General features: G+C 34.1%; 1 protein-coding gene across 2 annotated transcripts in view; it reads right to left on the bottom strand.

Annotated features, from left to right (window-relative positions):
• LOC138324864 (titin homolog) overlaps positions 1–15,205 on the bottom strand; it is a 137,966-nt gene that overhangs the window by 60,222 nt on the left and 62,539 nt on the right. For both annotated transcript variants that reach the window (XM_069270073.1, XM_069270072.1), the window contains exons 6-13: positions 12,873–12,957; positions 10,774–10,819; positions 7,976–8,056; positions 7,681–7,790; positions 7,205–7,319; positions 6,311–6,383; positions 5,752–6,069; positions 4,637–4,794 (exon numbers count right to left, since the gene is read on the bottom strand). In XM_069270073.1, coding sequence (XP_069126174.1) covers positions 4,637–4,794; positions 5,752–6,069; positions 6,311–6,383; positions 7,205–7,319; positions 7,681–7,790; positions 7,976–8,056; positions 10,774–10,819; positions 12,873–12,957 — 986 coding nt within the window. The remainder of the gene's footprint in view (positions 1–4,636; positions 4,795–5,751; positions 6,070–6,310; positions 6,384–7,204; positions 7,320–7,680; positions 7,791–7,975; positions 8,057–10,773; positions 10,820–12,872; positions 12,958–15,205) is intronic.

Below are 15,205 nucleotides of genomic sequence, written 5' to 3' on the forward strand. Positions count from 1 at the left end.
GAGGTAGAAGACAAGTTGTAGATTGAAAGTCACCCCTGGATGTTGTCAAAAGAAAGAGGGCAAGTAGTAGACTGATTTTCACCCACACCATATGTCAAAGAGGTAGAATCAAGTTGCATATTGCCATATCCCAATGTTGCCCATAAGTAGAGGTCAACAAACAACCAATGTTGCCAAGAGGTAGATGGCAAGTTGCTGATTGTCAGATACTTCCAATGTTGTCCGGAAAAAAGAGATTAAGTGGTAGAATGTAGGACACCAAATACTACCCAGAGGTAGAGTGGTGATAGATTTTCAAAGACCCTAACTATACTCAGCGAATAATGCTTGGAAGTAGAGAGCTACAAGTAGACTGTTTGACCCCTTTACCACTGGGACAATATGACTTCTTCTCTTTTATTCTTTAAGAAACTCTGTTTTTGACAAAGTGAAATGAAACCCATGCCCTTACTAGTGTAACAGTGCAGTCAGTAGTGAGCTCCCAGTTTGATAGGTCTATCGGATTTAATGAACATGTTACATGATAGACTCCGATTACTCTGTATGGTTTAGATTACAAATCCCGATAACATTCACCATCCAAGTTTACTTTTGTGCTTTTAGAAAACAAACCATTAAATGAAACATGCCACCACACAATCATAATTCCACCGATTACAGGAGTAACAGGATTAAATCAATGAATGCTCAATTTAACATTTTTTCTTGATCATGTCACCAGAATACAGAAAACTTGACATAGTTTTTAATCGGTTGTGAGTGCAGACCCATTGTTGTGGCGTCTGCACGTAGAAAGAGATATTAAAATTTCTCGGCAAGGTAACAAGGAGTTTTAAGATAAAGATCAAGCTTTATGCAGTGTTTTCCAAGCTATTGGGTCATATTTGATGCTTCATTTCATTACGTATAGTTTGATATTGACTTCCCAACAAAATACATCTCTTTTCAACCCGTGTCTTATTGTACAGGTAGTTTGATACCTAAGTCCCACTGTTAAAATTGAACATGGAGTCTTTTTTTAACAAACCACTGCTAACAAGAGAGATATATTATAGAAATGTTTAATTCAAGGTTTCCATAAAATGTCACGACGGGGAAAATGACTGACTAATGTATTACATCCCAAAGTTCCCTTCCATAACTTTCCTGAAGAAATATTGATTTGAATCTAACAAAGAATGTGAATCAATTTCAATATGCAATATTTCAAAACTCAAAATGAACTTACGATATACTTGCTTCACACATTTGACAATCAACAAAGATGAATCGGAGAGCATTGGTCATAACTCTGTATGTGCAAGTGTCATATACATAGTTTTTTTATATTCATCGTTTCAGAATATACTGTGGTTGTAAGCTAAACCCAGAAAAGATATCTGTTTTAGTTATTGATCTTTAAAGTCTTGAACAGAACAAAATCTTCAGTGAACAATAAACAAGGGGACAGAACTCTGTGAAATATGATCCTAGACAATGATAAATTAAATGAAAGTCAGAACATCTATACGTCTTATCTGAACAATGTACCTCATTATTATTTTATAAACTCTAAAATCATAAATTTGTTTTTCTTTCTGTCATGTTCAAATAGGTAAAACTACATTTGCTAAACAACCTCATTAATTTATTATAAACTCTAAATCATAAATTTGTTTTTTCTTTCTGTTCATGTTTTCAATAGATAAAATACGAAGATTACGAAGAATCTTGTGTGGCAACTGAAAAATTTGGCACCTACTTTTATCAGATACAACTCCTACATATTAATGTGTTAAATAGTTCTATATTCAACACAAGAAGACGATAAGAATTTGGTCCCTTTCTGAAGACAATGCTGGGAGTATATATGGTATGTGCCTGTAGGAGTGAATACGTAATAATCACACATACCTGGGATTTCTGGTAATCTACGATCCTCCAGTCCCTAAAGTGTTACCTATCCTGTGCATAGATCACAATGGCTGAGCAGGGTGAAAATATGAAACCCATAACATATTGATTTGCTCTTTCATGAAGCATTCTGGCTTACCCCACACAATACAAGTCGCTATTTAGCGTTAAAATCCCTGTAATTCCATTCTTTAAGTCCTTTCTTATTTCTACTGCGCCGCCGACAGGACAAAAGGTTTTGTTTCCTAATCTCAATACACATTATCAACATGAAGTTGGTTAATGATAGAATTTACATTGAAGAATCAAATATTATACACCCGTCCAAACATTGGATAGAAAAATTGTTGTCAATGTAATCAGCGCGTTAAATACACAGGTATGAACAACTTAACAATACTATCACTAATTGGATTTTCTTATTGTTCCTTGAAGTTCCTCCTAAATCATGAAACCACAGAAATTCCATCAAATCAATCCTTTATTGTGAATAATTTTGACATTAAATAAGAAATAGCCAGGAGATTTTGGTTGAATAATTCAGGTAAGTTGACAAATCACTGAAATCTGAACGAAAACTGATTGGATTTCTGCCAGCTACCACTTACATAAGCTAAAGCTGGTCTACAAGTTCCTTGTAAAACCTTTGTTGTAAGATTTAACAGGAGTCAAATAAAATGGTCATTAGGTCAGAGAGTTAAATATAGCAACAAAACAACAAACATCTATTTCTCTTCAAATCAGTGATATCGTCATAAAACTTGAAGTTAAATGAGTTTTTAATATACTGTATAACTGGTTATTTTCGTGGGGCAATATTTTTGCGATTTTGCAAGACATTAGTTTTGATCACAAAAAATGCATCCATAGAATATTGAAAAATGGAATCATATATACCCTAAAGGCAGATAACGAAAATTTAAAACTAATGCCAACACTTTGAAGTTAAAAAGCTCTCTCTTGTCACCAGAGCTTAACATGTCTGATGATGCTTTAGCAACAAATCTGGGTGGACTGGGCTTGTAGTTAGGGGAGATAACTCCTATACATATACATGCTCTGTAGAAGAAAATCAGTTTAGGAACATCAAATATTACTTGATGCTTCCTATTATAATTATCAAGTTGTGAACATAACACTTTTTCAACACTACAATATCATACAGGATATGGTTTAAATCTTTTGTTAGCTCATTAATGATTATATCACTTGTTAAACTGTTGTATATACACACATGCACACAATAGCACATACCATAGTGACACTAAAGTAACTTGAACCGGTGACAATTCTTACAATTTGTGATGTAAGTTATGGTATATATTTAGCTCCTTTGCTTGAGAAACAGATGTTTCACTGAGCATGACTGATGACAATGGTACCTACAATACATAACTTATGGACAAGTATGTATATGAAATATGATTCATTCAGGAATGACTAAGAACCACCTGGTTCTTTTGAAGTGAAAATTCTTATCTACATTTTATTGCCACCAGTATCAATGCTTTTCTATTATTTTCAAATACCTTTAGCTAATAAACAACTATAAATTTCCTCAGAGTTTAAAAAGACAATATATATATTTACCAATCTGTAAAAGATGACAGTCAAGACTCATTATCACAAACAAGATGTAAGACTTAAATGCCCTTGTCTCCAAATTAAATCAAAATGGGACACAAGGACAGACATGGGCCACACTATATGCTCTCCCCGCCTTGTTTTATGATGATAACATAAAATCAATCAATTGGCAATCAATCAAAAACAAAGCGTTGACAGGAATGTGTCTGACCTTTAATGGCCCATGGAACAGGTACCCTACTCAGCCAAAACAGTGTAAGTGTGCAAGATTAATGTTAATCTGGCACACATAATCATATCATAAATCATCCCTAAGCATATTTTGCGTCTTTTTTGATGAACTTGACCAAGGACCTTTTGAATCTGAAGAGATATTATCTGAATTTATAGGGATCTGAAGCCATGGAAGGTGAGTGGTGAAGATGATTGGATATATTGCCACATTCCTCCCACCTTTAAGTAGTGGCTTCTGATTTTATGTGAGCCAGTTATGGACTGCAGGTCGGTTATTTTCTCTGGGTACTCCAGTTTTTCTCCATCTTCTAAACCTTACATGTCCTTAAATGACCCTGGCTGTTGATCGGATGTTAAACCAATCACACAAAATCATCTAATGATCTGATTATTTGATGACATCCCGGTCACAGCACCAAAAATTGAAAGGGATGTTTTGAAGTGACAGTGCCATATTGCAAGTTTTTTTTTTATCTGTATAAGCTCTACACAATTTATAACTTTGAGCTGCAAGTTACTAGAATGAAGCTGGCTAAGGAAAAATACAAATCATATCTCCTTCCCGGACTTAAATCTACCCTAGTTACGACATTTCAGTATAGTTAGAAAGCTAAGAAAATTTACTTTTGACAGAGGTATGAATATTTCAATCACTAATATGTTTTTGTTTGTTCAGTACAACCATCTCGCAGCAGTAACAGGTATGTGTGATTCAAAATTATCTCACAGATTTGGATTTTAATTCATGCCTGTGTAACGAAAATGAAAGATCACAATCAATCCAAAGTCCCACTTCTAAAGAAATCTTGCTCATTACATCACTAATACAGCCTGGTACCACTGTCGAAAAGAAAATTAGCATATAAAGAAATTATAAAGAAATTAAATAAATTAATAATTTTAAGAAATGTGTTTTACTTACAAATACAAGTTTTCCTCCAGTTTCCTTGTTGAGTTTCTTCATCTCCTCCTTCAGATCGACCAGTCTCTTGTGAAGGTTAATAAGTTCACTATCTCCTGTGGTCAGGTCCTTTTCGCTGACCCAGCCAACACTTGACCACATTCTTTCATCGTCATCACCTGGAAACCAAATGAATAAAATATCTTATTCTATTTCAGTTGTGATTTATTAATATTACTCAATTTCATACAATATACAACTCATCTATTGTCTCCATTAATTTTCATTTTTCGATCTCTCAAACAGGATGATTCAAATTGTTTTTTCTGCAAAAAATTGCATGAAATATCTATAGGGAAAATATAACACTACTTAACAAAGCATAAATATAGGAGCTTGTCACAAATGAAGCATAGGCCTACAAGAGTTACTTCCCTTGTACTAATTAATGCATTTGGTTTTATAGTAGTATGCTGCATGGTTAAGAAAACTTGTACAGACAGTCCATTTAACAGATCGCCTACATACAGACATATACTGTACAAACTTGAGATGGGAAATTAATGGGAAATGAATGGGAGTATTGAGCAATTTTCACTTAAATTCAGCAAATCTGTGATAGATGACCATCATGTAATACTACACAATTTTACCCACTCAATTCGTCCTAAGCACAAGCACACAATCTCAATCAAGGCCCGTTACTATTTTCAATGCCTTAAGTATATTTACTTTGAATTTTAATATGAATACCAGTTTATTTATATATTACATATGTTTAGGTTGACTTGTGGCTTAGTGTGTACCATAATTTTGCCCCAATTAAGAGCCCTCTAAATATTTCCAGTTTGCCATATTTAGTCATATACCGTATTTGATCTAATAAGCGCCCAGGGCGCTTAAGAATTTGATAAAAATGAAAAGGTGCCAATAAGTCTAAATTATTGCAAATCTATACCGTTTTATGTAATTTTGGTCCTTATTTATGCATGGGCAATTGAAATTGAGGCCTCAAAAAGGGGGAGGGGCTCTTATAGGGACATGGGCGCTAATTGGGTCGAATACGGTACCATAATAATATTTTGAATTGGAAAAAAAAAAAAAAAAAATCTTTTCATTTTTTTCTTTAACCTTACCTTTGATTGTCATGAACACGGTATCTTCCTCTTCCTCCATAGTGGAACAGCTTCCTCGTCTGTCAGGAGATTTAATCGACTGCCCACTACTCCACAGTTCCATAAACTTTTCACCAAAACCGTGTAGACTTTGGAGGATTTCCTCGCTTTCTTTAGCAGATATTTTATTATTATTGTCGGAGCCGTGAGAATTTAAAAACAAACTTTCACCGGTCACCGTAATTCTGTCTATAGCGTCCTTGTCAAATGGACTTGTTTTAAATGGATAGTGGACCTCTGGTTCTTCTCCCTCCGACAGATTACTCTTCTTTCTCTCCTCTGAAATAGGAATCAATACGTTTCAAAAGTTACTGTATATGTCTATTGAAACCACAAATGATCTGTTTTTAAAGATCTCTCAGTTACTAGAGAATCTGAATGACCACTTTGGATTTATAAACTTTTTGCAAAAATATCTTGCATATTAATCACCCATTGACACTGCATAATTCTACTTTTATCTTCTTTTTCTCTCTCTCTCACTTTGTTACTCACAAATTCTATTAAGAACAATGCATACCTCTTCTTTGTTCGTAAAGTTGGTGGAAAGGGTCGGGATCTTTTGTAGCTTTACTGTGTAGAGACGATAATCTCTGCAATGAAATGAAACATGGTTAATAGTTGTTACTGTAAATACCTAAGTAAAATCACATACAAGGTTATGTATGTAGTATACAGTAATATCTGTATTATAAACATCATTATGCACGTACCTTTGATTGCAACCAGCAAAAGGGTTGACAATTAGTAATGGAATACTGCTTTAGAAAGAGAGTCATTAAAAGGGGAGACAACTGTAATGAATTGAAGTCTTAGAGGGACAGCTCTAAGATGGAGAGACAACAGGGGGACAATGAAGAGAAGGGGAGGCAACTTGAAATGGATTGTAATTTTAAAGGGACACCCATAAAAAGGAGAGACAACTGTAATGGATTGAATTCTTAGAGGGATAGCTTTAGGATGGGGAGGTAACTAAGGGACAGTCATGAGAAGGAGAGACAATAAGTAAAAGGACAACCATGAAAAGGGGAGACAACTGTAATGGATTGAAGTTTTAGAGGGACAACTTTAAGATGGGGATATAACTAAGAGACAGTCATGAGAAGGGGAGACAATAGTAAAAGGACAACCATGAAAAGGGAAGACAACTAGTAATGGTAGCTAGGAACGTAGTTTGAAGGGGGCAGGCATATAATGTTAATGAATTGAAGTCTAAGATACAACATAAGGGAGACAACTTATAATAAATTATAATCATAGAAGTATTTCCATGAGAAGGGGAGATAAATGATGATGGAAAAGGGGAGATTACTGGTAATACATTTTAGCCATAGAAGGACAATGATAAGTAGGATAACTATTGATAGTTGATGGGCTGTTAGGAGTGAATGGAAAGTGATGACGATGTACTTACTTTATTGAGTTCTGTAGTCTCCTCCTTTATTATGGCGTTCTCTCCCTGTAACTTGTGTTCCCCTAAAATCACCTTCACTGTGTCCTGTCGGATCTTCTCATGTTCCTTCTTTAATCTAACAAATACAAAATTTATTTATTTTCTCATGCAATACATCAGGTAATGAATACAAATATATCTCATATTTGTATCATATCAATACTTGTATTGAATTATATTTATTTGATGGGATTGGATTGGGTCAATCATCGGTGACCAGGTAGCTCAATCTGTAGAGTATCCAGCCAAAGAACTTCATTGATTAATTTGTTACATAATCCTATAAGATTATTTACACATGGTTTAGACTAATATATACAGTAGTCTTATATATTCCTATACGAGAAGTGTCACCTTTTCTACCTTCTTTTACTTAGTGTAGTTTGTAAACAATCTTGTGATGTATTACCTGTGGCAGATAAGACAATTAAACATACCTGGCAATGATTTCCTCAAGTTTTTCGATTTCCTGCGTATCTGTTTCTGTAAGTCTACTGTGTCTGTCTTCACTCACTGGACTCTTCCCAAGTCTGGTCAGGGCAGCATACTGTCAACAAACAGAATCAGTTTTATACTACAGAAGAGGTGATCCACTGGTGTGTAGTGGAGTCAATCACCTAGACGCCCAAAGTTTGATTCCCGGCAAGGATGTGAAAGGTCAGGGGTTGCCTGCCCAATTATTGTGGATCCCTCCCCATCCCACCAATATCAATGCTACTGATTATAACTTACCAAGTCTTTTTCAAGCGACACTTTATCTTTCATCAAAGTAAGGCGTCTGCTCTCTTGAACTGCTTGTGCTTTCCGCTTTTCCTGTTAAAATACCAACGCTACAAATAACTTCAAGAGACAAAAAATATCTCATGTTATGAAATGTTTCAAACATTGCAACTACTGATAAAATGCATCATTTTCTGAAAATAAACTTCATTGAAATGCAAGCTAACTTTTTCATTCAATTACAGAAGAAATAACAAATTATAGATGAAGAAAGGAAGACAGTATCGGTACACAACTTTTGTTTTCCATACCCTGAAAAAGTCAAGTATGTATCCCTGTTGTACATAAACGGCACAACCTGAACAAAAGTGGCAATAGAAAACAAATTTGACAAGGCAGATCATAAAATGTCGTACTCAATACGCAATTAAATGAATGGAATCTCTGGTGGTCAGCAAACATACTGTTGACACTCGGATATCACAGCCTGCGTGGGATATAGTCGTGTCTTTATATAGGAGAAATAGACATATAGGTATTGGGTTTGTAGATACGAGGCATGAACAAGTGCGTATAAATAATGATTGATACAGGAGGCCAACACTCCGACAACAATCAAGTATAGATTGGAGTTCAACTTCGTACATAGCGGTCAAATACAATAGCTTTTATATTTGTGTGTTAAAATAATCTACCAAGTACAAGTCAATATAATATATATATTTTAACTAAATGGTTCACAGAGACATTACACATATTAGTGCTGACTTTTTTCTTTTTTTCTTTCTTTCTGATTTTATAAATTGGTGAAAATTCAAATATACATAGCCTGTGAAGAGGTAAAATACAAATTTATAATTATTAAGATTATTTTGAAGAAATATATGATGATCAAGATTATCCACACGTACATTTACTAACACTTACACTTTTTAAAATGGCCTGTTATAACCAAAGAAATTTTTGCTACATTAATTTTTAAAGAAAGATACCACAATCTAAGAATAACAGAGTAATACATTCCAATGAATAATGTACATTTTTTATACCTACTGTTTTTTCTTCAAATTCGTGTATAACTGAGTAATAAATACACTTTGTGACACCTACTGTTTTCCTTCGAATACAAACAACAACACTTTCTAAAACCTAATAATCCACTTTAGTAACAGGTGCCAAGAGCCGAGAATAAATCGCGACCACCAGACGTCTGAATATGGCTCTCTGATCTAAGAACCATTAATCCAGGTTTTGTGTTCGTTTTATGGTTTTATATTCAAAGTCAATTGCGCTATTAAATAGTTCTTCATTTGATCAGCATTTTAATGCATACATCTTAATCCTCTTTAGTTTTGAAGTATACCTTTCTTACCTTTATATTATAATGAAATGATCCGTTAATAATGAAGGAAGAGTCCATTAAATTATCCGAGGGGGTGTGATTACAATATATATTGGTGATAGCTTGAAAAGTTAATCTATTTCGGAATATAGCTCGGAACCATAAGTCAAGCTTATCCTTAATCATTGGATTAATTGTAGGAATTAAATGATTATTGTGTGTATTACATATTTTATGCATATCACAAGACGTAGGCAGAAAAATCTGAATGCTTACATCAACGCTTTGAGGCAAGTAAAAGAGCTGTGACAAACATGCTAAATCTTGCAAGATTAAATTTTATTTTCTTCAGAAACTTAAGATAGTTTCTGTGTGACATAAAGGTTGTTGCCATATATTGACATATCTACTTGTGCAGCAAGACACATTCATTAAACTGGCCAACAGACCAAGTTGTTGACAAGACTTTCAAAGCACAGTTGTATATATATATAGGTACTAGATTATCTCCCCATAGTTTGAAAATGAGGATTATCAAGCCAAATTTTAGTGATCTTTCAAATATGATAGAGACTGGTGGCCATGCAGTCTATATATTGATAGGTCTTTTCTGACATATGGGTCAATCTTGTGACATAACATACAAATCCTGGTGTTCCATCACATGGGTTCTGTCCAGTGACATAATTTGGATCTCTGTCTCTTGACACATACAGTAAATAAAACTAAGATGAGGTCTTGTTATTCTGTTTTCGTCCAGGGTCCTAAAATTCTAACATAGTTGTGCCTCTGCCACATGACATTATGTAATGTGTTTATTTCATTGCCATTGAAGGCGACGCCTCTATGATGTATTAAACTACCATCAATAAATCCTTTGTGTGTCAGTAGGGCAGTAACATAACTGAAATTTATTGGCAAGTGCATCAATATTTCTTTTCTTACATTCTTATACCATGACTGGTGCACAAATATATACTATGTGTATAAAAGGTGCTCACTCATCAGTCTTTACCAAGCATCAATTATCACTAAGGATTTATATACAAATGACCATACCAATAAAATGACTTTTTTTTCTTAGATAAAACTGATTCCACTTAAAATATGTCATGGTCATTGAAATATTATGCAAAATCAATACCTATATCCACAAGGGCAGATAACTCTTTAATATTCAAATACACTCAAATCCTACTTGGAAAGGCAGATAACTCTGTAATATGTGAAGACATAATATGCAAAGTTTTCTTGGTGGAAAGAAAGTCAAAGTTCCAGATGAAAAACTGCATACCTACGACTGGGCAGTACCTGGCAGCTACCCTAAACCGCTTATTACAACTGCTACCTTTATTTACAAAATGATGCAAGGTTAATCAAATACAAGGGAGATAACTCAATCACAAAAGTATCACCAATTAATACATATGAATGATAAAAATATGAAAGTTTAGTCTTTTGAGCTTACCTTGATGGACATGAGCCTCTGCTTGTAACTGTCATATTCATTTACTCTGGAACAGAAAACAGGAGATTAAATCTAATCTCAGGTAGGGATACATAGTTAGAGACGGGCTTGGTACAGTTAGGGATATATATGTCGTTAGGTAGGGATACAGAATTAAAGGGACAGGCCTTTAAAGGGATAAGATGTAGGACCTTTCATTCACTGTGAAACACCTTATCATACATGAGGGTCACCACACCATCCCCATGCATCTTAAATACAATACAGGTAACAATCAGGTAACAATTGTTCTCACAGTATCTATACACAATACCTGTACCTGACATTTCTCTATCAGTAGTATCAGGACTATAGCCTGTTCAGCCCATACCATTTTCTTCACATTCCAATCCGAAAGTTTTTCACCTAGAGAGCTTTATCCCATCAGGATTTAGTTGCCATCGATCTTGTTTAAGTTCCGATACTGAACTTGTTTGAATTCTGATAAGGCTTGTCTATTTCTCAGCTATGAGCCTGAGTCAATAGGAACTGTGCTATGATGCGATATTCAATCTGTCAGATTTCTAGAGAGTTCATGTGTCATAACTACTACATGTTCTGTAATTGTGTCTTGTTGGTCCGGATACTCAAGAGACAGGGAGAAATTAAGTTCAAGAATTTCTTTATAGAACATAATTCGCTGTTTCAAAAGAACAGTATTACTTGTCTAAACAGACTATCATCAGGACCAGCAAATATCTAGCCAGTATAGACAAGTTTCTGGATTATAAAGGTTTTAATTACTCATAAGAAAATTTAGTTATATTAGACACAAATCCGGATTAGAGAAGGGTGGTTTGATAGGATATATTACTATGCACGCATACAGCGGAAACAATGCCCAAAGACTATGTTAATAATTCCTTGTCATTAGCTCTGTTTATTATGACATAAGATAATTCTAGAGTAAAAGAAAAGAAAAAATAATCTTTATTAGTTCAGGATTTGAACCAAGGACCTCCAACGGCACTTCAAACCATAAGCTACCTAGAAATGACTTCCATACCTAGCTGCCCTTCCAATATAAACCCTGACTAAGTCCTGGACAACATAACTAGCCACAGAACCTGGATGTCCAATTAGAATTGTTGACCACTACCTTACAGGGTGGTCAATATCACCAAGAAAGTTAAGGCCACTTTATCTACATGTATTATTGTGGATATCTGTCCACTACTCATCTACTCTCAGGTAAACAACATACCTGCTGAGAAATATTAGTCTACAATATATATTTATCCAGGTAATATCAACCATCGATAAATCATACCCAAATCTTCCGCAAACAATCTCTCCACCACAAAATATATACATGTAGATTGTTGTCTCTACTCATATGACAAAAAATATTTTTTTTTGTAAACATACAGAGGTTTGAAGAATTTCTTCGTTGTAAGTTTAAAATATCTTTGAAGGGTCGAACTACTCAAAAGAAAATATTTCGTGAACTCCAATAAAAAGTCTTGGGGAGGAACAAAAGTTAGAAATTATCTGCTGACTTCAAAGGAGTCGTAGAAATATTACACCTGTGTAAGAAAAAAGCACTGCGAATTTGAGAAACAAAATTAGCCTCTTATCATTTGGAGAAATCCAACTTTGCTTTCAGAACAGGTCTTTCCTGTTTCACTATCATCACAACACTAAATATCTATCCATGCCATATGTCTTTCACCAAATACAAAGTGGTAACAATGCAGTTCCAAAATTCAGAATTTAACTTGCTTCTTGGGAACAAACCAAAAATATATAAGCCAAGCATTCATAACTGCTTCTTGCTTTGATCAAGTTAAACCTGGTTAACTTGAAGGCTAGAAAGAAACGAAAACTGTCACAGCATTCACAGCTTACCATGGCCCAGTGTCACAAACATTCCTTACATTTAAGGAATTCCTGAACATTACAGATTTTATGGACGGCTCCTTAATTAAGATTTTTTTCTTAACTTCTGAAATGCTTTCCTATGGGAAATTCTACATTCATAAATTCCTTAAGTTAAGGTATGTTTTTGCATCTGGGTCTTTAAGATTTCATTTTAAACTTTAAATTTCATTCCATCTTACCTTTGTTTTCTGGCCTGGAGTGAGGTGGATGAGATTCGGTCTGGTAAGTAGGTAAAACCGTTGACGCTACCGTCTAGTTTGTAGCCTGAAACAAAATTAGAAATGTCAAAAAAAGAATTCTACACAGGAATTATTGACCTCTTCAATATCATCTTGAATACCAACCTAATAGTATATTAAATAAAAATAATAAATATGTCAAAGTCATAATATATCAAATGTGAAGTTATAGTCTTAAAACAGTTTACAATACAGCAATATTTAAAATTGATATTTTTGTTTACATACTTGACAAGTTTTTCAATGAACTGTTACTTACTATAAATGAACGTCCCTCATACCTATATTGAATATCGATGTCGCGTACCGGGGCGACATAGACCACCTTTTAAAGGCCTGATCTCTTAGATTAGACACTAAAACCAACCAATTGACAAAATTAAGCCCTGGGGCTCACAAAAGAAACATTTAACATCTATGTAACCATAGTCCATATTTTATTGAGCCAGTTTGTAATTGGATAAGGTCCAATATTGTAAAGAAGCTACCAGCAGAGCTGAAATGACTGAGTCACACTTGTGAAGTTCATCAGCTTTATAGAAAGACAAAGGAATCCTGTTTACTTGCAATATTCATCCTTTTAGACTTTTGACAGATATAGGTACATATCTGATGCACATTTCAACATACAGTAAAACCTCATTTACTACAAGTCAACAGAATCATATGGTATAGAATTATCTGTGTATTCGAGTTAAACTACCTGTTCATATTACCCAGTAATAATTTTATTTGGGACTAGCTAATACAACACTTTGAATAAAATCATGATCATTGAGCTGAACAGCTTCAAGTTAACAGAATTGAAATGTATGCATTTCATCATACATTTAATTAAGTAAAAGAAAATTTAGTTGACATATTTATTAATTCATAATTGTATTCTACCATTCACTTCTGATAATGGGGGTGATACTGTACGGTCATTTCACATTACTTAAATAAAAAATTGTTCAAAAACAGTTTTTGTCTTAAAGCAAAGCTTACCATTTTCAAGAAGATGCTTGAAATGGCAGCAATGTAGGTTAAAAAAGCCAAGGCAATAAGACTTATTTGATCAATACGCATCAAAGCTGTTTATACACTAATGATGAAAGTCGCTCAGAAATAACTCGATACACTTCCATGAATCAATCAATAACATATTGATAAAGTTAAAAGTCACAAGCACACTATAAACATCTTCTAGAACCAAATTATAAAATCGTCTTTTGGACTTTATGCTTCAAAATAATCAATATGAAAGTTATGAGACATTGGGAGGAGCAAAATAAAAGATGCTAAAAAATCTTTAATATGTTTCAATAACCATCTAAAGCAGAACTTCATGAAGATGAAAACAAGTCCTTCAAAACAATGTCCCATATCTAAAGAATGCTCTTCAAAATTTTGAACTTTTGAAGAAAATGTACAAAGCAATATTATGCTAAGACCTGTTGGACAATCACAAAGGAAAATCTACTTACAATGCTATTCAACAATAGCCTATTATCAATTAATCATTGTATGGTGCCAACATAGAAATGAATTATAACCTTCATGACAATCTGGCAGCGATGCCAGAATATCATAACCTTACCTGTCTGTTTGCCAAGACACAGTACCAAATCCACGGTAACATTAGATCTATTTACAGTCATATGTTCCGCTTGGTATCAATATGACCTGAATATTAGATTACTACACACATAAACTTTTCCTGTAAATCTGTGATCAATACCAGAAGCCATAAAGTGACCATCTCAATACACCATGGCATCCAATCCTCTCCCCATCTCACAGGAATATTTTTTTTACAACATTTGGAATGAACACCATTGCATTATTCTATTCTGTTCAGTTTTGCAACAAGTGATTAAATGTTGCTTGAATACCAAAAGTCAATTTTATTAAAACATGAAAATATCTAGACTTTAGAAGAAAAGGATAAACTTCATGTAAGGTAACTAGACCACCAGGAAGCAGATTGTGTTAACAATACCCCAGATGCTCTATATATATATATACGAAGCAGTAAAACCAACCATTCCTCAAATGATAGTACCATCAGACATAGAGACACCAACAATTAACACAGTGGTTATACCAAAGGAATTTAATTAAGTAAAGACAACTTGAGTTCCCTACTCAAATAAAGAACAAAATACTGCTAGATCTGCTAACCTCATACTGACTAGCCAAAATCCATTACTCGAATTATTAGATAGATCTTTGCTCCATGAAACATCTATTGATGAACAATGTGGATGATACTGTAGCAGAACTTCTTTCGT

This window comes from Argopecten irradians, chromosome 6 (assembly GCF_041381155.1).
Source record: "Argopecten irradians isolate NY chromosome 6, Ai_NY, whole genome shotgun sequence".
Classification (NCBI taxonomy): domain Eukaryota; kingdom Metazoa; phylum Mollusca; class Bivalvia; order Pectinida; family Pectinidae; genus Argopecten; species Argopecten irradians.